This window comes from Zonotrichia leucophrys, chromosome 6, assembly GCF_028769735.1.
Source record: "Zonotrichia leucophrys gambelii isolate GWCS_2022_RI chromosome 6, RI_Zleu_2.0, whole genome shotgun sequence".
Lineage (NCBI taxonomy): Eukaryota > Metazoa > Chordata > Aves > Passeriformes > Passerellidae > Zonotrichia > Zonotrichia leucophrys.
In genome coordinates this window covers 26297825-26321410 of record NC_088176.1, presented here as the reverse complement: position 1 = coordinate 26321410, position 23586 = coordinate 26297825, and the positions used below count along the sequence as shown (strand labels likewise).

Sequence of the window (23586 nt, the reverse complement as noted above, 5' to 3'; positions counted from 1 at the left end):
AGAAGCAATGGGTGCTTCCTACTGGTGATTTCACCTTTATATGAGGGTTGATATTGAACACATACCAGGATGCCTTGGCCCAGGAGTTAGCTCCTTTGTATACCTTTTATAATTTTCCTTTAACCCTTACAATTTTATTCCTCCCCCTCTGCTCCTCCTCTTCCTGCCCCTGTGTGCCTCCCCTCCCCGTGCTTCCCCGGCGGCATTGCCAGCTCTGCACAGGCCCAGTTTCTCTAATCAGATGAAGCTGCAGGATTATCTCTCTCCCTCCCTCCCTCCTAGGCTCCATTTTATTTCCTCTCCAGCCAAGGGGGGAGCCACGTCGAGGCAGAGGGAACCCATCTCCCAATCTCCTGCCTTGGATGCGCTCTGACAATCCCACCTCCTTCCCTTCTCATATGCTCACCTTAGTGTCAACAGCATCAGGCGGATCAAGGAGAGGAAATCTGAACTCCTTGGGCTTTTGTTCTCCTCAGATTTCTGAGCATCTGTTTTTAAATGCCCTCCAAGTAACTTGTGCAGGGGAGCTGGATGTGCAATCTCTGAGTGGGGGGAAGGTAAGGACCACAGCAGTTTTCTGTCTCCTGTGAGGACACCGAGCCCTCTCTGCTTTGCCAGGAGAGCAACAAAGCAGATGAGGGGAAGGGAAGGGAGAGGAGCTGCACAGAGCCAGAGCCAGGCTTCTGTAAGTGCTGTCTTGGCAGCAGGGGGTTGGTAGCTGCACTGAAAATCCCAGGAAATGGTAGCTTTCTCTTTCTCTGAAATGATGGGGGCTATGAGCTTTAATTGAATTCACTGTAGTTCTGTAGAAGGTGGGTTTTTTGTGCTGATGTCTTTCATGTGTATGTGTTTGTCTTATAGTAATTATTTCCAGAGTATACATGTCACTGTTTCTCTGGGGGAGAAAAACCTCATAAGCTTGTTCATCTTATTCCTCTGCACATCTGTGAGTTTATGAAGATGCTTTTTGATTATCTCTTGTGTGCATGTTAGTGTTTGGATACTAAAAAAAAGAGGAAAGTGTAAATTTTATTGCTTTAAATTTCTGCCTTTTAGTACTAACATGCCAGAGAATTATTTACCTTACTGTTTTCCACCATTTTTTTAAGTTCCTAGGAATATCCAACACTAAAAAATCTGAGGAATATTTCCGTGCATATCAGCTTTGTTTTGCACTTTACCTTCCTAGATAAATGGTCAATTGCTATTTAAAATGGCAAATAAAATTGTTCTCTTAAACCAAAACATGTTTTTCCCAAAGTCACAAATTTGATTTGGTTTGGCTTTTTATTGTTACTAGATGAATATTTTATATCAGAATCCTTAGAAATAGAAGACTATTTTCTGTATATGTTGTGATTAAAAGCAAGAGTCTGTGCTGATGCACTCCTGGATTTTAGGGGAAGAGGGAAAAGGGAGGGGGGAGCAAGCAGTTATTTCCATTTAGAGAACTCTAAGCATGAAAGGTGATGGGAAAGAAAAGATAAAATAAATAGATTTTGCAAGATGTTGATCTCAGACATAAGTGAGATGGACCTTATATAGATCAAAATCTGCCTCTCTTCCATTGACTCATGTTTCTTAGTAATAATCTCATACAAAATACAAAACTATCTGTGGTTTTCCTGCCTCAAGAGATTGATGAAAGCTTGCAGATGGTTGTTTGCATGTTTTAGTGTATGTCTGAACGTTTGCAGAACATTGACTGTAGTAAGATCTGTGTTTAGAGACCTCTGCATGGAGTCTCTGTGTAAAACAATTCGGTTTGGGAAAGTTGTCATTCAGGAGGGTGGATTAGATGAGGGCTTTGTGTTTTCATGCCATGTCTTGGTTACTCCATAAACACTTCTGCACTTAATGGGTTTTGTTGATCTTTATTGTCCAGACATTTATCTTAACTGTACTCCAGGGAAAGCTGGAATTGCAATTTAGTTTATCTGACAGTTATTTTGGGCTGCTTAAACAAGAGCAGTAAATTGTATATGGCCTTGCAGTGTCATAGTTAGTTTATAATACAAAATGTGATACATTTCCATCAGATAACCATGTCAAGTCCACATTTTTCCTTCCACAGTAAAGTATACATATTCAAACTGCACTTGAAAAATAAAAATATACAAGGGAGGGTAAAACAGAGGAAAACTGTTATTGAGCATCACTGGACTTCAGAAGTTTGCTTTTCTTTCTTTCTTTCTCTTAGGGCAATGACAAAGGGTAAATTGGGGGTAGCTTTTAAGCACTGCAGATGAGCAGAGGTATTTGCCTGTACCAGTGAGGTACTGTTACACCTGACTGCAGGCAGGTTATTCCTGAGCAGAACAGCAACCAAATCCTGTTTCTTCTCCAGTGGACTCTTCTGGAGGTTAGAGAGACTAAATTGCTCATTCCTTAGCCCTGGAGTTCATGTTTTTAGATGAGGATGGAGTGTGCTTCACTCTGGTCCCTTGTATTTGAATATTGCAAGCTGTTACACATTTTGCAGGAGAATGCAACCTAGGAATGATGCTTTCCAAGGCTAGGGGCTTGAAAGATACCTGTTAATGGTATTTGTTCTGCAAGTGTTTTTTCCAATTAATCAGGGAAAAAAAATTCTTATTTTTGTTATCATACCAATATTTTTTGTTAAGCAAGTATCTTTGACAGGTGTGTGTGATATTTCATTGCTTCCAGTCTCAAACCATTTTGGCCCAAGAGCAACAGTCTAGCAGGAATCATAGGCTGCAGGTGATGTTGCACTTTACTTTCCTGGACAGCCTTGAACTGTATTGTTTGGTTTTTTTTCTTAAATCATTTTCCATGGCCATGAGTCACACCACATGAACTGCAGGCACTGGCCTTTTAGTTAATTCTTGCAGCTTCCTTGTACAGAAATAAGAGGTTTTTAACTGGTGTAAACAGTAAAGCTGTATGCATACACAGTATCTCTCTGGGATATTAAGATTCTGGAAGATGTAAATTAAACAAACTTTGAATAGCCTTTTTTATTTTTTTTTTCTGGTGGGGCTGGGGGCAGTATTTCAGTTGTGTGAGAGATCTTTTCTGTAAAAGCAAAATGAAAATAAATGATGGAGTACAGTGGTCAGGATTATCTGCATGAGGGATACAATGAGAAGGCAGTGAACTGAAAGATACTGCTGAGCTTTTCTCTGGCTAAGGTAATTTGATGCAATATTTCCTATGGATGCCTTGTAACAATTGAATTAATCTATAGCTGTGAAGGTTGTAGTCCATCTGTATGTTAAGAACTCTGCTTTAGGAGTATTCTCTGATTGCTTAGGAGATTGTTGGGAAGAAGATGGCCTCTTCCATTTAGAAAAGCTGTCAAAATTCTGAGAAATTATCTTTAGTAACAGGAACCACAAAAAAATCACTTTGGGGCTGCTTAGGTAGATGCACTCAGAGCATGGGAATTGGGTCAGGCCAACTAAAGGAAGTTGACATCAACCAGGTCTTTCCTAGTTTGGTGTGTGGGCATTAAGCATGTGAGTTATAGCCAAGCATCATTCTGCACCAAAAAAAGCTTCATAAGAAAGATCACCTTTAAACTGGCCTGTCCCTGTGTGGGGAAGTTCTTGCAAACTGATGGCTTGACCTGTGCACAGTGTGGATTTCATACAAAGCACAGAAAGGAGCAGGAGTCTTTCTCCATCTGCAGAATATTTGCTAATTAAGCTTTAGCAAGGGCACACCTGAGTGTGCAAATGAAGGTTAATGGGATTGAGCAGTTGTAAGACCTTCATTTGACTTGCAGAGCTTTACCCCAGTCACCAGTGCAGGAGACTGACAGACACCAGTTCATCTGAGCTGAAGTGAAAGATCCAACTCCTTTCTAGCTCAAACTAAGCAAACCTGCCATGGAAATTGGAGAGATGATGAATGCACAAAGCCACCCTAGCTCTCATAAACTGAATTTTTATTTTTTTTTCAGAATCTTCTGGGAAAGTTCAGTGTTTATGACTGAGCAGGGTAGATCAGTGCTTCTTGAAGCATCTAGGAAAAACATACATCTTGTTATAGCAGTTTTATTTGGTTCTCAATGGCCTCTAAACTGTGAAAGGGAGGAGTGATTTTGTTGATTTAGTAACAACAGAGGTGCTAATGGATTGGAAAGAAACTTTTGGAGTCACTGCCTCTTTCCTATAGATCACCTTTGTGCTTCCTCTCCAAAGTCATTCCTGTCTCGGTAAAAGGTACTCAGGTTTCAGTAAAATGTTCAGGTTCCTCTAATCAATTAAAAGTGGTTCAGTATTGCAAAATGACTGCACATTTCAGCTTCTCATGTTGAGAAGGTACATGACATTCATTGGCACTAAGAGACAAAAGCACCTATTTATGAAAAGACTAAAAAAAAGTCATTTTTGAAGGGACCTTGTGAATTCATCTATTCCAGTCTCCTGTTCAAAGCAGAGACAGCTGTGAGGTCAGAGCAGATTTTTTAGGGTTCTGTCTGTGTGAGTCTTGAATATGGTCAAACCAATGTTTGAAAAGCAAAGAATTCCTGTAGCAGAGCCTTTATTCTTTATAATCAGTGTCTTGCTGCTAGCAGTTAGCAGCACATGCCTGAGGAGTTATTCTCTCGTTGTCCATGGCACACAGGTGGGATCTTCATAGACCTGAATGATGACAGGAACTGAATTGCCTTGTGGCTCTTGAGTTGTTTCAAATTTATACCTCAAAACTTTGTGATTCTGACATTATCACATGTTAATAAGGAAGTGGAGACTTCTGCAGCTTGGTTTGTGATTGAGATTAACCAAGAGGAAGGGGAATTTGTTTGTTTACATAGGGTGTAAACATTAGTTCTAGAGGAACTCCTTCACATACTTGGATTTGACAAAGTATTTGCAAACTTTATTCTGCTGCTTTGGGCTGTTACTTTACTCTGTCTTGGGTTTTTTCTCCTTGCAGTCTCTGGTATCAAGCCTTGGGAGGCAGGGGCTCTCTTCTAACCAAGCTCTAATGTTTTCCTTCTCTCAGTCTTGAGAGAGTAGGGAAGTGTTCCCTCTCATCCCTTTCTGATGTTCTCTGAAAACTATAGATAATTGTTCCCCACATGGGTCTGATTTCACCACAGATGAATTGGAATGGTTTCTTTTTTGGGAGACAGAAATTGCACTTTGACATAATGGTTTTTTATGACAAAACACCAAGTTTGAAATGAAAACTTCCTCTTGCCATATTCCTTGTTTAAATAGTTTCAAAGCTACCTCACACTGCAATGGCACCTTTTAATGCTATGAAACATGATTAGCTTGTACCCTTTTTAGTTCTTTTCAATACTCAGCCCCTTGAATAGAGGTAGCCAGCTCTTTTCCAGCTTAAGGATATGTAAAAGACAGCTTGCAGTGTGAACTGAAGGCTTAAATTAGTCACAAAATCTCTTGTTCATGAGAAATTCACCCTAGTAAATAAAAGCCTACAAGTGCCTGTAGCACTGCAAGACAACATGGTCTGCAGTTGTGACAACTCTGCTTAGAAAGTTTAATGAAGCTGCTTATAATAATTAATCATTGCCACTTAACATACCATGCATATACAATATACGTGTTGTCAGCATGCATATTGTATAGAGAGTTTATACATACAGCACATAATTTGAGAAACTCTGCTGGGTTTGAGTATTTGAAATCCTTGAGATTGCTTGTGCTCATGATGCTGGAAAGTTTCAGGAGATGCTTTAAATGTATGCTTCTGAAGCACAGTGTCTGACCTTTACTAGTAAGTTGAGTTTTCTCTAAGTGCAACAAGAATTTCCTGTAGAGATGCACTATTTATTTTTTCTAATCCAAATATTACAAAAGAAGGGCCAGAATGCATTATCTTCAGCATCTTATATTTAATATCTTTTATTCTAGGATTTGAGAGTGCTCTACAATCATGAATTAAGCCTTTAAATACCTACATCAGGGGCTTCTGCATCTAATCTGTGAGTCACAGATGAGTAAACTGAGTCACAAAGGGAATGACTTGCTCAAGGTCATACACTATGTCAGTGAGCACAGACAGAATTAGAAAGCAATTGTTTCCTCTTTCTAATTACTGAGCAATTTGTTTTTAAGTTCTGGAGGTCAGTTTTCCGTCAGTCCACAATGTCAAAGTCAATCTTTTCTCTGCCACCACTGAGAGCAGCTTCTAGAGGTAGATGGATTGTGGTTTTGCATTCTTTTTTTTCAAGGTTTTCCATACAGTTCATAAATGCTCTTATTTAAATAAAGAATTGGAGGCGATTTTGTGGCCCTTGAATGGTGTTCAGTCACAGGGGAAAACAGGGGAACAAGCAATAAGGCAAATTTCTAGGTTTTGCTAGGTAAGTTGCCAGGTTTTTCTAGGTAGGAAAGAGATTCAGCTATCACATGTTGAAGAATAATGAGCCTTCTTTAATTATTTTGGTGAAGCATCCTTCAATCTAATTGTGTAAATCTATTGTCTTTATCCTGATGGAGATGTTTGGAGACCTTTGTTTATATCACCATTATTGCTGTTTGATGCTGCTGTAGGAATTGCCATTCTTCAATTAAGGATGATAGTGAACATGAAAAGCTGCTGTGCTTGTGGCTGTGTTTGTGTATTCAGAATTCTTAAGGCAGATTTGAGCTTCCTTTGTCTGCCACTGCAGCTGCTTGTAAAGCTTTTATCTCTGTTGGCACAACACTGGGGCAAGGCAGTGAGCTTTATGGGGAGGCTGGGCGTGTTAGACAGGCTCAGCTCTGTGCTTTTCTGCCTCCTTGCAGGCAGCACAGAGCACACACACAGACTGTGCACCCTCTGACACAGGCTGGGCCACAGCTTTAGCTGTCACAGGTGTGTTCCCCTGGCAGGAGGGGTGTCCCACTGCCCTCACACAGAAGTGCAGTGTCCATAGGGCAGGGGGGATAAGCTGAGTTTGTGCCTTCCCTCTAACTGTCACTGTTAAGCTTTCAAAAAACAGCAAAAATTGTTACTTGAATATTTTCCACTAAAACACATGAATTTGCAAGTAGGTATTCAAATCACTTAGCCAGTTTGGGTGGAGTTTGATGGATGTGCATCTTGTGCAGTTGTACTGGTATCCAGCTGTACTCTGAGATTGGAAGGAGCTGTAAGCATGCTTCTGGCTTTCTGTCTGATTTTTAAGTTCCTGCTGCTGCCCAGGCAGCTGTGATTCACACATTGGCAGGCTTGGGCCTCTGACAGGCAGGGGCTTACTGAGCAAAGCTGTGGCCATGTGTTTCTGCAGAGTTCCAGGTCAGTGGGGTTGTTTTGAAGCTGGTCTGCTCAGGGCTGAAGAGAGGGTACAAAAGTGGAGCTCTGAAGAGCATGAGTTGTTCAACACCAGGCCAATTCTGTCTCCTCCAAGCTGGAACACATGAAGGAATAGGATTTGATCCCCTGCTGTGAAGAGGAAAAGGCTCACTAGTGTCTGTCTCTGAAATAAATCCAAGTGTGGATAGGCCACTGCATATTTTCTATATTAAAGATGAATTCCTAAAGAAACTATCAAATATTGTTGTCACAGGACTTCGGCAATACCAGTGGATATCAGTAGCCATGAATTCTTAGAAGCATAATCCTGGCATCTGAATTAACAGTTTCATTTTGCTTAATTCTGCTCTGCTTAAGCCAGAAAGACAATTATATTAATATACCATTTCTTTAGGCATGCACTATTCACTGGAAGCATGATTCTAGGTCAATGTTGCCTGCTGTCATTATATTTGATTTTTTTTAAGCCCCAGCTGGTGAAAACAGCTGATTAAATGACCACGTCATCATATTTAATTTGTAATTAAAGTTTTAAGTCTTCTAACTGAAGAGATGAGCTTTAAAGCAGTGAGCTGTCAGACAGTAAAAGTGAGCATCAAAACATGACTAATCAATATCTCTCTTGGGTATATTGTAGGGTAGTTTTTATGCTGAGGCAGATCTCCACGTGGAGATATAGTGGAAGTAATGTTTTGCTCATAAACTTCTGCTAAAAAAAGATTAAGTCCAAGAGATTTTTGAAGTTGTTTCTGGGATAGATGATTAAATTAAAAAGCTGGCAAAGAAGATGCCACATGTTGCAGTAGTAAATCATGTGGTGGTGTCAGGACAATGTCCCAACACATGCCTCCCTTGTGACAGAGTGCTTCTCTCTCTGATTTTCCAGCAATACGTTTACAGCCCTGTGAATTGTCCCTCCTGGGAATTCAGCTGAAGGTGTCACTGAAACTGAAATTGTCTCCTTTGGTTCATCCCTATCAGGCTCCTCTCTCGTGGCTCTTTCATTTTAGCCTTTTTCATGTTCAAAATTCAGAGTTGTCAGCTCTGCTCAGGCTGTGCTGGGGCTGAGGCTGTCCCTGCTCCTTAAAAGAGAATGCTGACCTTCCTGCATGGCTCTTCCAAGCTGTTGGGGTACCTGTGGGCACTGTGGCCTTGTTGTTCCACACTGTGGTGAATGCATGGGCAAATGTTGGGATCTGTTCATTTTCTGATGTGGTAACTCGTTTGTTCTCTCCTGCTGAGGCCACTGGCAAGAACCAGGGCGCCCATGGCACCCTCAGCGTTTGGGGAGGAGATCTCTGCTGTGCCTCAGGAAGGAGAGAGCTGAGGTTCATTAACACTCAGGGGAAAGGGGGCTCTTCTCTCTGAGAGTCACAGTCACTGCAGAGATACCTGCCCAGTGTGCTCAGCACAGGGGGGGCAAAAGGCAGAAGTGTTTCAGGAAAGCTTGGCAGCCAAAGCAGTAATTAGCAGAACCTAACGAGGCTGTGCCCGGTGCCCTTGTGAGGGCATCGGGCCCAAGGGCTCTGCTGTGGCAGTGCTGGGCACTGAGGGGCACAGCTCTCCTGCTCTCATGTTCTCCTGCCTGCCAAGTGCACTCCCCCTCTCCCCTGGGAGTTATGCCCCAGTGCCATGGCCCCAGTGTCCCCAGTGCCTCCTGCAGTGCAGAACTGGAAACATCCCCATTCCTTTGTATGCAGTGTGCCCTTGTCTGTTGTGTTTGTCTCTTGGTATCTCTGGTGCCCAAGCCAGCCTGTCCTGTAGATCTGGATGATACTTGGGAATACTTAGGATGATAGAAAATATTTACAAAAGGGCATTAGCAGATTAAACTGAACAAGGCATGGTTTGTTTATAATGCTATTCCAAAATGGAAAGCCTACAGAAAGATGATGGATTAAAGGTTAAGTGATTGGGGTCTCAACCTGAGTCTTTATTAATCTAGCTGACAGAATTTAGAGAATTTTTTTTATGTTTCCTGACAAGTGATATTTTTTCCCCTACTGTAACTCCTCTGCTTATTCCTTTCACTTACATGTCACCAAAATAAAATAACAATTAGAAACAGCAACAACAAAACTCCTAATCCCAGACACTTGAATCTCTAAGCTTTTTACCATGGTTAATCCTGTTTTGCCAATGCCTCTCGAGTGGTTTGACTCCCCCTCAATGTAAATGTTAGTGATTACTGTTAATGAACTATTTCCTTCAGTAGTAGTAGTTAGGGAGAGGCCATCAGATCTCATAATGCCATCATGCCAATCTTTGTCTAAAGCAAAACAGATCTTTCTTATCTTGTGCAAGTAGTTTTCCATGTGAGCAATCAAGGACAATTTTTAGACATAAGCACGCTATAATTTTTTTATTTTGATGGTATATGTTTCTTTAAAATTAGTACAGCTCTAAAAGAAATGAGTATCATATTAGCTGTTCCTTTTTATGTTATTTTACCACATGAAGCATGTATCTTAGAAGTTTAGTCATGGATTGCAGTAAGGAAGCCACATTGCTTGTAAAATACCAGGCCTGAGGAGAACCCAGAGTGAATATACTGAATTGCTTCTGGCACCTGAGGGAGCTTGGCTGCTTGTTTGGGCAGAAATGCAGCTTTTCCTCAATGTGCTCTCTTGTGCCCCAGGCAGGGGTCAGCAGTGTTTATGGCTAAGTGACTGCTGCCCCTTAGGGTGTAATTAAAGTTACATCATTTTAGCCATAAACTGCTCTTCATTCCAAATTTATAAATTTTTAATTTATAATTTATTTATGGTGTTTGTGATAAGATTAAATAAAGGTAAGAACCTGTATCTAGCAGCTTTCTATTTTCAAGTATATTCTTTAACTTAATTTAAATAATACTGTTCTTCTTGTATAAAATACAATTGTGTTTGTCTTGGAGTTTGGTGTTACAGAAATTCTGTGCTTGCTTTGTGCAGCTGATTATTGCACAGCAGGGCCAGAATGATGCAAATGAAGGGGCAAATTCAGGACAAAGACCTTGCAACCCCCTAACACTTCTCAGAGGGTGTCTTCTCTGAAAGGGCTAGTGCTGCCATGGAGGGTCCTGCTCAGCATCCAAGTATAAATCATCATCCAAAAATGTGGTATGGGTCAGATTGTTTAGCTTTTCCAAATTCCACATTTGCATATTACTGCTCTCATCTCTAAAACTGGCTTGGATTTTATGACTTATTTTGCAGTCAGGTGCTGATTTTGAAAGCATAAAATTAAGAAAATTTTTTTTTTCTTATATGATCAGCCAAGTGAAGCTGGGTGAAACAGCTGCAGTCATTATTACAAATCTTCTTGACTTGTGGGTTGACCATCAGAGTTATATAAAGAAAAAGTAACTGTGGAAGATTTAGAGAAGTGCCTGGCATTGCATGCATATTTCTAGTAAATGGTATTACATTTCTCTGACTCTTCCCAAATTCTGCAGCTAACTTGTGTTGTTCAGCATGTCAGGTGATTCTCACTGCCTCACTGTTAACTTCCTATAGTAACAAATTACTAAATGAGGGTTCTTAAAAAAGAGGGAAAAGGACTTTTTCATGGGCAGATAGGACAAGGGGGACCAGTTTCAAACTAAAAGATGAGAGTGCTGTCAAAATTTCAATTAAAGTACATGTGTGGAGTACAAAAATACCGAAGGATTTTAGAATCATAATTAATTTACAGTGAATGTCTTTCAATTGATAACATACATTGTATTTAATATTTTGAGACTAAATTTACTGGTGCATTAAATAGGTCAAAACTTTAATCATAAGTCATAGCAAAATACACATTTGTTGCTTTAAAGTAGTTCAGTGGAATTAGTGAAAGCAGCCTAGATCCCCTCATAAGCTATCTGAAGCTAAGCCAAAAATAGTGGATGTTAATTCCATTTCTATCCTAATCCTTTCTCTGCTTGTCTAACAATTTTCTATATAGTCATAAATGAGTATCTGCCTCAAAAATTCATACTTTCTTATTTGTGTATTCAGATGTGAATTTCCTTTGAAATTTTAAAACAAAATCTTTCAGACAGACTCAGAACTTAAAGTAGATACTTTTGAGTAAAATTCCTTTCCTATAAGTTATATTTTTACATTTTAAAAATGAAAGTTAAACCAAGCACTCTGCTCTGCCCAGGACACACAGAATGAGTTGTTTTGGGTGCCTGTGTACCCACAAAATCAGTGTGCTTCTATCCATGTTTCATGTGGGTAATCCATTCCTGATTAGCTGATCACAAAATACAAAGGAATTGCATGGCTGTGATGTTGAAGAGGTTCCATGTTTTGGGGTTGGGTTTTTAAAAGATTTGGCACCTCATTCTCTGTACATGACCCACCCCTCTGGCAGAGGTGTGGGAAGGCCCATCCATCCAGACCCTTCTGCTTCCCAGCCTTTCCCAGAAGCCAGGGGCTGGGCCCTGGGCTCAGTGGGAGCTCTGGCGCCCTGGGAGGTGTGTGTGCAGTGTTGGGCCTCTTCTCAGGGGTTTTTGTGCACCCTGAGCAATCAGTGCCAGCAGTGCATGTGTGAAATGCAGAGTTTGGAAAGGCCCAAGGCCATAGGAGGATTATTACAATTATGCTAGCATGGAACACTGCTCTGTCTGAGCAGCAATGTTCAGAGGCTGTTGGGAGTAGCTGGTTAAAATATTCTGCATGTACACGTGTAATATGTGTCACATTGGCCCATGTTCAGTCATGATTTCACCTGCAGTGGGGCAAAAATAAATTTATTCTGAGTTTTCTTTGGAGGTTTCCTTGCCAGCATCACCCTGGCTGTTGCTTTCAGTGATGTTTGGTCTGCTTCATCCATCTGAATGTGTTGGGTGTGAGGTGACAAATGAGTTTCAAATGCATCTCTTCTTTCAGTTACAGAGGCTTCTGCAACAATGCCCATTGCTACATAAAGAAAGAAACAGAGCCTTTGTTTCTATGTACATGTAGGTATTTGAATGCTGCAAACTTTGTAAGAGAGCCCTTCAAGCTTCCCACAGCCCCATTTGTAACAGGATATGTTTGAAGCTTCCTTTCATCTGAGTCTCAATATTTGTGCCTGAGGATTGCCATTAGTAAGTGTTGTTTCATCCAGGTGTGTGTGAGAGCCTTTGCAGGTGTTATCTTTTAAAGAGATTAAATGTAAGGTTTTCACCTTGTAGGCAGCTATTGCTCTGGTGTTTAATCCTCTTGACTCCTTTGAACCCTGTGCAGACTATACTCATGTGCAGAAGTGACTGCAGGAGAGGTAACATGGATGAAGGATGGGAATTCACCTTTTTTCTGCATACAGTCCAAATTGGAGCAACCCTGTGCTAGAGGATATTGCTGCTGGTCACAAGTCCCTGATACACAACCCACAATGAGAATTTTTGTAAGAATGTGATTGCAAATATTAATATTTTTTTAATGTTGTCATGCTCGATTTAATTCATGATGGAAAACAGCCAACACCAGTGGATTTCAGGTGATGGGAAAATTGCAGCCTGTTAGCTTGCCAACATTTACAATGGAAATGGAATTAATTACAAGCAGTGATATCTGCCTGGATCAGCTGTAGAGCTCTTGGTTGGCAGAGGGAGCAAAAGGCATGTTCTTATCTGTTACACTGGTACGTGACTCTTGGAGCCTGTCAATATCACTTTAAAAGGATCACATATGAGGGTGCTGAATGTGAGCCCTTGCAGCCACTGTGTCCTTGATGGTAGGAGTGAACTTCCCTGTGACATTTGCAGAGTGCCTTTGTTCACCATGTGTATGTACCTTTCCTGTTCCACACATTCATTTTTATTGTAGTGATACAGTGCACAGGAAATTGTGCAGGTTTCTGTCAGAGACCTGCTGAGGAGGCAGAGTGCCTAGAGTATATCTGAGGGAAAGTTGTCTAAAATGATAAACTCTGGCTTTCACTCTACATCTGCACAACAAACTTGGCCTGGAAGCAATGCACAAATACTCTGGATATTTCTGTTCAACACAGTGAGTTCTTGTGGAAAAGACATATATGTATTTGTAAGGGTAGATACAGATATATATGAGCATATTAAAATACCTTTAGTTGTACAAATGTTGAAACACTTCTGTGACACCAAGGCAGTGTGTGTAGTCAATCAGTGGAAGATCTGATTCAATCAGAAAAAATGGATCTCTAAATCTGGTGAGATTCAAAATCTTCAATCACAACTCCCCTGAGATGTAAAACTGCTAACATAAATGTTAATGATGTCTAGGGTACTGCTCCCCTGGTAGAAACAAGGGTTTGCTAAAAATAGAAATGACTGAGTGCACTATAAAAAAGGACAGAATATCTGCAAGGCTTTGGCTAAAGATTTTCTTGTTTCATTTTTACCCTGCCTCTGGTGTCATGAGTGCACCCCTTCCACAGCCAACATGGACTTGTGGATTTGCAAAGGTGAGCAGCTTGAGAGCCCAGAGCGTGCACCCTTAACAGAGGCAGTGCTGGGGTGCAGATCCTCCTTACAGAGAGAGGGGAATTTCTCTTCCAGCCTTTCAGTGGGTCCCTCTGCAGCCAGCTCCTGTGGTGCCAGAGGTGAGCACAAGCTGGAGTGCTGCCCAGCACTGTTTGTTCTGGGAACACTGGCAGTGACCCCACGCTGGCTTGGTAGAGGTCATTTCCTTGGCTTTCATGTTATCTCTGTCCCAGGGGGTCAGAACAACTTTGTCCATACCTGCTGTACACTTGTGTGGCCTCAGGGAAAACAGTGGACTGAAACAGTGATCTTCTTGTAACATGAAATATCAAGAAGTTTGTTAGGAAAGGTGTGGGGGGAAAGGAGAACTTGTTCAGTTGTTGCAGCTTCAAGGTTTATAAGCTCCATCAGTGACTGGATCACTTCTGAAATGACGGTGTCAAGAGACTAAAAGCTAAACTTTTTTTGTTGTTGTTTTGATGATACAGTTAATATCATTGGCTTAATGGCCACTGTGGTGAAAAGCTCTCTGGTTGAAAAATACTTCTGTCTTTGCTTAAGTTACATGACATCTCTGGATGTCCCAAAAATGGCTCCAGTGAATTAGGGGAGATGCAATGAATTAGGGTAATGTTGGATGGATGAATTAGGGTAATGTTGAGATAGTTATTGTTAAAAGATAGAAAACAAGGAGGATTTTTTCCTTTTGTGTTTTATGAATTGGAAAAAAACTCAACAGAATTTAAAAAAAATCCTGTATCTAATTTAGAGAAAAACTCTTTGGAGAAAGCAAAAATGGAAACTGACTGGTCTGAGTACACTTATACTAGAGTACTGTGTATTTTAGAAAGTACTTGTGAATTGTGGAAGGCAAGAAGCCCAAGCAGAAGGTCAGTAGAGATTATAGTTTCCAGTACATTTATTTCCTGCTTAAATTGTGTCCTTTTCTTTTCCACCATTTCTTGCAGATCTCTCCTTTTTGCCATGTCATCTGACAGCCACCAGCTCCACACCCATTGCTACCCGGACTCACTAAGTTCTACTTGTCACAGTCTCTTGAATGTCAACAGTCACCCCCTGTCCAAGAGCTCCTCAAGTCTGGCCTGTATTGGGCACTCAAGGAGTTTTGAGGAAAGGCAAAACAAGCAGGAGCTGAAGAAAAGCCACAGTAGCACCATCTGCCATGTCCTGGAAAACAGGAGTGATGCAAGGAGCGTGCAGAGTCCTGAGTGGTCCTCCTCACAGCCTGGGATGGTGGGACTTGGATCAGAGGTCCAAACCGTAAATGACCAGTCAGCCAATGACCATTCAGAGGGAAGAACTAAGAATACAAACCATGTTCTTGTCACTGAGCAATCCTCAGCATCCTGGGGAGTGGGGGACACTAAGATGTGTGTGAAGAGCAGCACTGCTGAGAATGTTTCTTCAGCCTGCTTTGTTCACCAGCAAGGCATGTGTAAAATGGAAGAATCAGGAATTGCCCTCCAGAGAAGCCACTCAGACCTAACCTGCAGCTGCAAACAGCAGACTCATGTGACTCACATAGAAACCAGTGCTACTCACTCCAGCCTCAGCTCTTCTGGTTGCAGGCATGGTCCACCAGAGGCTAGGATGTCTTTCCAAACTCAGAGATATGGATCAGAAACAAGTCAAAATGCATCTCACTATCAAAACCTTGTGACTCATCTTCCAATCCTACCTAGGGACCAACAAGTACCCACAAATACCTTTGACAGTGGCAGTATTCCACGTAACACCACTGTTTACACAGATCCTGGCACGTTTCACGCTGCTGTTCTAGGACCCCACGTGCCTGGAAACGGTTTCCCAAACAGGACAACGTTCAGTCAAGCCCCTGGGATTATTCATGGTGGTCTGACTTATCCAAACTCTGCCTACTCCCCCATGGTGATGACAGTTCACAACAACTCAGCAGGGCCCTGCAGTCTCAGGCAGGACGCCTTGAAGGCAGACGCCACCATCCCGGCCTATTGCCACTCCTTGCCCATCCCATCCATCCAGCTCATCCCACGGCTGGTGTGCTCTGTCAGTGAGACAGGAAAAGAGCAGGCAGCACCTGGCTACTTCCATTCCTTTTCTGCTTCTGACATTCTGACATACCCTAAGCTGGTGTCTTCAGTGAGTGAATCGGGCCTGGATGCCAAGAAAATCCTGAAGTGCTGTAACGTTCCTGAAGAACAACTGCAGCCTGCTCCGCAGGAGAGAGCTCCTCCAGAGGCCAAGGCTGCCCAGGTTGCTCTGAGCAGCCAGCAGGGTGCAGACATGGCAGTGACAACTAAGGATATGTGGACTATGACCTCCATGAATGACATAACCAAGGGCCTGAAACCGGCTCTGGAGCGCAGAGATGCCGAGGTACAAACTCTTCCAACCATGGAATGCAAATCGGTGGCAACAAGCCCAGCAGCTGCAGCAGAAGGTCACTCACATGTGTTCCCAGAGGTGAACCTGGAGCAAGGCTTGGAGGCCCCCAAATCTCCAGTTCGTGAAGTGAGATGGGATGATGAAGGAATGACGTGGGAAGTGTATGGGGCATCTGTGGATCCAGAAGTCCTTGGGGTGGCCATTCAAAAACATCTCGAGTTCCAAATAGAACAGTTCCAGACAGTGCCTGCTGAGGCAGCTGAGAAATGTAATGAGGAGCCACCCCCTGACAAAGCTGGGAAAAAAAGGCCTTTCAGGACAATGATGCATTCCCTGAGATATCCGAGCTGTTGTGCTCGCTCCAGTACTGCAGTGGAGTGAGCACAGCAGCAGGGTGTAGGAAAGCTCTGCTGCTTTTATTTGTACATAAATGCTGACTCTTAAGTCTGAACACAGGATATGTGAACAGTCCCCACCAGGATGAGTGGGGAAAGTTCAGTGATCATCAAATACACGTTAAAGCAAGGAGAAGTCCATGGCTGGACCATATCAAAGAAGACATAAGCTTATACTTAAATAATGCCATCCAAATGCTCTTGACTGTATTTAATGTAGCACTGTTTCCTTCTACATTAGTTTTAAACTGTATTGTAAGGAATGGAACTTCTTTTTTAATGATACATATTTTTGAAATAATGATGACTTTTTTCTGTATTTTAATAATTTAGGGTTAGAAAAAATGCTTTAATCAAAGTTCTTAGCTTTAAATCTTATTCCCTTAAATTGTTTTGGCAGCTGTTTTGCTGTTAATTTAATAATCCTGACTATAAACTCGCTTTAACTGTAGACAAAATAACAAACTTGTGTAATGATCTATGACAAAGAATTGTAACTTTTTTCTACATAACTGTGAAGTAATTTCAGTGTTGCTAGTCTGAATTCTTCCCTTAGCAAGCTCATGTACAGTTGGAGAACACTCCATCAACTTTCCAATTAGTTTGTAGTTATGATGAATTACACTCTAAATATCCAGAACTCACGTTTACCAAGTGGTTGACACAAAAGTACAGTGTTACCAAAGATGGCTGGTGTAATGTGAATTACTGAGTGCTTGTTTTAGAGACCTGAAACAGAAGCTGTACAGATTAGTCTGTGGCACCACCATACCCCACAACTCACGAGCAGTTTTGGTTTGCTTCCATTAAAAGTAATTTCCAGTGAGTTCTCTTTATGTGCATGTATCCTGAGCAGTGCTTGTTTGGCTCTTGCATAAGCACAGGGACAGTTTCCATGTAACCTTTGCCTGGCTTGTGTTCCCTCTCTGGTCTGACGTCAGGCATCTGCTGAAAGTGAGACCTTGTGTCTTCCCCAGAGGACAGTCCTAAGGTTATTCTGAGTGCCTTGGTCACTTGGGCAGCTTAAAGATTTATTTTCTTCTAGAAACAACTTCACAAACAAGTTTTCAGTGAGAAAGCTGTTACGGTAGTGTAATGCAGCTGAAGTGCAGGGCCTGTTTGAAGTAAAAGGTTTGTCAAGGAAGCTGAGAATGCTATTTCTAGTGTCACATGTGCCTTTGGTGAATGCCTAAGATTCTTGGGGAAATGAGATGTGCAATATTTGTTTTATGAGACAGAAGAGAAACACTCATTTCTGTCTCAAAAGAAAATTTGTAGTGTCTGAGAACTTACTGCTGTGGAATTACCGGATCTTACTTTAAATGTGTGGGGTTGTGGTTTGTTGGTTTGGTTTTTGTTCCAGTAAGTTAGCAGACTGACATCATAATGTTCACCTGACATTTGCATATCAAGAGGAACTCGTGGTTATTAGGACAGCTTTAAACTTTCATCTATAAAATCCTTAATGTAGGACCTCCTAGTTGGAATGTCCTGTGATGCATTAATTTAATGGTGTGGAGTTGTTCAAGATCAAATTTTCACTCCTGGGCAAAGAGCTGGCTCCTGTGAAATGCACCTGGTGTTCAGGAGGCTTTGTTTACACCCTGGGACTTTGGCCTCAAAGAAGTCTGAGCTCAAAATGAGTTTTAGACAAACCAAGTGTGAAGCCACTGGAATATAATGCCTTACTCAGGATGCCTCTATAGCTGTGAGTGTCTAAGTTCTGCTAATGATTCTGAATGTTAAAATTCCTTTCATTGAAGCTTTAATAGGAGTAAGGAAGTAATGAGTAACTAAATAAAATTACTCTGCTGTTATTTATAGTTTAGCTAAGCAGTTTCTATACAGGTTTATTTTATGGTCCAGAATATTGAATGTTGATTTTTTTTCCTTTCTTCAAACATGACACTTTGAGAATTTTAAGCTTTTTAGTGGTATAAAACCTTGTGCTGTCTGTTAGCTTCTCTTCAGATGTGCAGGAGAATTCAAGATTTGAAGAGTCAAACTAAAGCTTTGAAATAGCAAGAGTACCTTCCTCCCACAGCCTTTGTAATCCATACTTTATTTGCCATGTGGAAAAACTGTATTCTCCTCCCCACCCCTGCTGTTCCAAGCACCTCTCCAAAATAAAGCCTCCAGCTGTAGGAATATGATGTAATAAGACCAGTATCAAACTGGTCAGAAAGAGAGAGTTTCCAGAAGGCATGGAATAATATGGCAAAGTCCCTTGAATTCTTTGTCCGTTGAGCTATAAAACCTGAAAGAATTATTTTATTTCTTGCAGTTCTGGTGTCAATTACTTATGGTTTATGCATTAGTATGGCTTGCTACTACAGTCCTAAATACAATTATCATTCCTGAATGAGAAAAATAAATTACAAGTAAAGGCAAAGGATACCAATGATTTGCAAGTTCAGAAAAACAAGTTCAGAAAAACAGATGCTCACTCATTACAGACATTCTGAACCTTCATGTTTTCAATCAGCGTTGCCATTATTTACTAAATATAGTGTTTATGCTTGAGGACTTCCTACACTTTTGGAAAGGTTTAAAGTACAAGAATATAATGGAAAACTGAGAAAAAAACCAACAACAAACATTCATCTGATTATTAGCTACAGGGATAAAATAAGTTGTTTTATTTGTACAATCGAAGTCTTAATTTGAATTAATTTTGCATTTTGGTGCAGTTTTTTAAAAAATCAAATGCAGCCATTTTGTATATTAAGTATTCTCCATTGAAGTGTTACTCTTGTAAATGTGAGAACTGTGTTTTTAATGTTTTTTAACTTAAGAAAATCCACATCGACTACCTTCTACTCTTAAATGTAAATATAGTAGCAGGAAAAGTCACACTAGATTTATAACTGAGTGGGCCAATGCTGAGCACAGATGCTTGTCAAGCTGGGGTGAAATGGGGTGTATTATGTCTCAAGACCATTTGAAGAGCAGTGTGCATTGCACCATGCTGCCTCTGCTCCCCCGCCTGGGTGCTCAGGTACAGTTCCAGCTGAGCAGACTGGGGCTGCCTGTCCCAGGAATCCTCAGGGAGGGATGCTCTGGCACAGTGGCTGCTTGATGCTTTTGTCTCAGTGTGCCTTCTTTACCTTAACATGCAGGAACAGCCCCAGCTGATGCAGTATCTGGGATATGTTATGTTTTATACGTTATGTTGTCCCTGGACACTAACTGATGTCTCTAGAATGATTTAATTGTATATTGTACATTGATACTTGAGGGCTGAGATTGATCATGGGCTGAGATGCTTAGCTCAGTGGCTCAGCAGAGATTGAAGGCAATTGATACTAATATCACTATGTGCTAAATAGTACTGAAAATATGTTAGAATAATTCACTTCATTCTGAAGTATTTACTGTTACCATTCCTAGAGGAGAGACCAAAACCTGTCAGACATGTGGCACTGACTATTATAATTGCAGTTTCAATTTGAGATAATCTTTGACTGGGGTTAAATACTGAAATAGAGAGTATTATCTCAATGCTTTAAATGAAAATCATCCATAGTTAGATCAGGTCTTTAAAAAAGCCAAAGCAGCGCACTAAACAGTTGCTTAGTCATTGTCACATCAGTTACTATTAAAATCATTGTATCTGTTTGTTTGGTCCTCACCTGAACATGTTTTGCTTTGAACAGGAAGGAAGCCCTGTTCCACGGAAAGCCTATCTTCCTTCCAGATGTAGCTTAAGAAAGCTTTTGTTGTACAGCTGAGCCAAAAGGCCCCACAGAACAGCACTTTTACACAGTCCTCTGGGAAGGGGTGAGTGAGAAAAGGCAATCAGCTGTTCTGTGCTGAAATGTAACCAAGATGTTTCAGGGAAAAAAGAGCATCTCCTCTGTATGGACAGAGCAGTGTGTTTCTTCCTGATCACTTCTCTGCTTGTAGCCAGTAAGAATAATGACAGGTTGCACTAATTGCATTATTGGATAGACATTTAGTCTTTTAAATCCAAAGCAGGAGCGACCTGTCTGGAAATGTGCTGAGGTAAGAGGCCTTCTAGAAGGATGTAAGTCACTATTAAAGAATGAGTAAGAAAAACAATGTAGCTTTGCTCTAGGAAAAGTAATGTGTGCTGAGGCTGGGGTAATCAGAAGCTGAGAGTGAGGTGAGATCGAGGGACCCCAGCTCCACAGAGGGAACAGGGCTGGGTATCCTCCAGACACTGCTGCTGCCCCCTCTCTCAGGAGCTTTTCCAACTGGGAAATTGCAATGTTAATACTTCATTGCCATCTGTTCCTTTCAGACATGTTGAGGTGATTAATTTGTCTTCTTAAGCCCCTTGAAAATGAAAGCAGTTTATTAGTGCTAAGTAATACTGTTAATTGGCAAGAGAAAGAGGCAGCATGTGGGTTTATGAGCTGGAAATAAATCATTCTAATCAACTCTCTTGCTACCAGTTAAATAACTTAGTGGAACTTGCTGTGTCAGTCTCTTGTGTCTTTCCCCTTCAGGGGACTTAGGGTCCAGCATTGATTTCTAAATTTTATTTCTTTCCCCTCCATACAGAGCTATGGATCTGAAACTGAGAATATAATGTTCTTTTCAGCTTCCTTCCAAAGCACTGTTTTTTACACAGGCTACAAGATCCAGCTGACCCTCATCAAAACAGGGGAATCTGAGCCTGTGAGCCTGTGTGCAGAGCCCTGGGCTGCTGGTGTCTGCAGGTTCTGCCTGTCCACAGGTACTGTGTGTCCTGCAAGCCCCTCGTGCCTGCCAGGGAAGGGAGCTGTGGTGCTTTCTGCTGATGCTGTAGTCCAGGTCATCCCACTGCCCTGCCCCTCCACAGGAGCAATTCTACAGAGCCATGTGGTTTTAAAGGGACAGAGATGGGTAAGCTTTGTGGGTGATGTGGATTAGTGCAAATTTTGTTCCTTTTCTTGTTCAGAAAGCAACGTGCACACAGCAGTTCTGACCCATGTGAAAATGGTTGTGCTCCCTTTTCACCTCTGCCGGCTGTAATGAGCATGTCCATGTCCATTTCTGTGGGGCCGCACCCTGCCACAGGCAAAACCAGTGGCAGGAAGTTGTTTTTTTCCCCTGGAACTCTTTCACCAGACCTGGCACACAATTGCTTGTGGCTTTTACTGTGTCCATGAAGGGAATGGTGCATGTCCTTTGCCATGGCTGCTTGGATGTCCAGCTTCCATCTTTCTCGAGGTGTAGAAATGCTGAGCCTGGAGCTGACAGCCATCACATGTACCAGGACCAATGTGTTCAGATAGCAGAGTACTAAGCTGTAGCTTGTAAGTCTTTGGGAGCATTAATCCTTTCAGATATGTGACCTCAACAGATGTCATCTGTCTTATTATCAGGCTTTCAGTATACTACGGGCCATGCCTCTCAGATGGCATGTGAAGGAAGCTTAGAAAGCAAAGGGGAGGGACACAGGCAAGGAAACGATGCTGCAGACTTCCATCCCCTTCCAGGCACCTTCTGCTCGCCTACAGGCACTAAAGACAGGTATCATATGTGGTATCACAGGTGTGATGAAGGGGAGTTGTTGTCTCCCGAGGTGTTAAAGGTAGTGGGACTTAAGGAATGTGGGTCAGGCGCTCCCTGCACTCCTGCTGGCCAGGATTACAATCCGAGCTCCACCTGGTGCTCAGCGCCGGCCCACAGCCCCGCAGGACAGACCCGCTCTTCCTCTCTGGCATCTTCTGGTCCCTGCTCACCTCCGGCAATTTTTAGTGTACAGCAGAGATGGGCTCACAGCTTGGGGTGCAGTGGATCCTGCCCAAACCCCCTTTTGTTGGTGCTCTCCAGCAGGCCTGCTGACAGGTAGCTTTCTGTGGTGCAGGCAGCACACAGAACTGTCCAGGCCTGAGTGCCAGCACCTGACCTGTGCTGTGCTGCTGGAGCTTGAGGTCCTTCCTGTGACACAGACACAGCACCCTCAGTGATGACACATGTATAAAAGTCAGGCTTTTCCCCTCCTCTGATGGCTTTTTGCAGGCTTGTAGGTAATTTGCTTACACTCTTCCTGGTGTTGGTTTTAGTGCAAACTGATGCATTCCAGACTGGGACTGGGAAGAAATTCCTGTGTGCAGGTTATTTGAATGCTGTCTTGTGTTCACATTGTCTGAAAAATCCTACAAATGCCACTGCCTCAGAGAATCCAATTTTAGAAAAGCTTTTACATTGATTTAAATGCACGCTGTGATGTTATAATTTGTTATGTTGTAATTTCTTCCTTATTGACATAGTGATCTGTTTTCTAAATTCCATGCTTTTTTTCAGCATCAGCCTCACTCTAACAGTAGAATAAGGAGTTAATTTGCTCTTGTGCTGCCATAACTGTTCTCTTAAAGAAGGATCTTGGGAAAAGATGAGACAAGTGCTTCTGAGAAAGCAGAAGAGACCTGTTCTGATTGTGTGATGGATGTTGTTCAACAACCTGCTCCCCCACTCAAATAAGAGCAAACCCTGGAGCTGTAACACAGCCCTTGTGTTCTAAGTCTGCACTGGGAGTCCTTTTCTGCTCCAGTTTTGACTGGAATGTGTGTGTATGTATGTATATATATATATATATATATACTGGGGGGACTGCAAAATGTTTAGTGACCAAAATCACACTGATATTTTGCTACAGGCTCGATCTATGTTTGTGATAGAACAGCTTTTCTGAAGCAGGTTGAAGGTTTGTAAAAACAGTTTTAGTTTAGTTAAAATTGTTTATACGCTGTTTACATGCCTCCCTCCATCTAGTGTGAGTCCTTTGGTGCTGTGCCTGTTAATTTTTGCATTCATAGGTTTGGGCCACAACAAGTAAGAAATTTGTTCATGTCTGTGGTGGGACCCTAATTCACAAAAGCAGCCCATTGCTTCCAGAAGCTCTGCCTTTGGTTAGGCTATTTGGAGAAGCTACAGAAGACCTTCCTGAGAACCTCTTTAAATGAAAAGTGAGTGTGGAGTTAGGTGTAGGTGGTACTTTTGTTCAATGTGAAGTGGGATAGAAGAATAGACAGTAAGTAAAAAGTTTGCAGAAATGAGAAATCCCTAAACTAGAGGAAGGAAAAAGGCTGTGTGTGGTGTGCAGGAAAAGGCCATTAAAACATCTGTTTACAGTCTATATATGAAACCCTTTGTGTGGGAGTTCTAAAGCATTTCATTCCTCTCTGGCACTGA

At 41.8% G+C, this 23586-nt stretch overlaps 1 protein-coding gene across 7 annotated transcripts in view; it reads left to right on the top strand.

The window, feature by feature from the left end:
• Positions 1-18865, top strand: part of GPRIN2 (G protein regulated inducer of neurite outgrowth 2) — a 39349-nt gene extending 20484 nt beyond the window's left edge. For 5 of the 7 annotated variants that reach the window (XM_064716945.1, XM_064716943.1, XM_064716942.1 and 2 more), the window contains one exon: positions 14629-18865. In XM_064716945.1, coding sequence (XP_064573015.1) covers positions 14629-16426 — 1798 coding nt within the window. In that variant the 3' untranslated portion in view covers positions 16427-18865. Of the gene's footprint in view, positions 1-193; positions 558-735; positions 813-14628 lie in introns of those variants that run through there. The other 2 variants (XM_064716947.1, XM_064716948.1) reach the window with 2 other exon arrangements.
• Positions 18866-23586: the final 4721 nt, after the last annotated feature.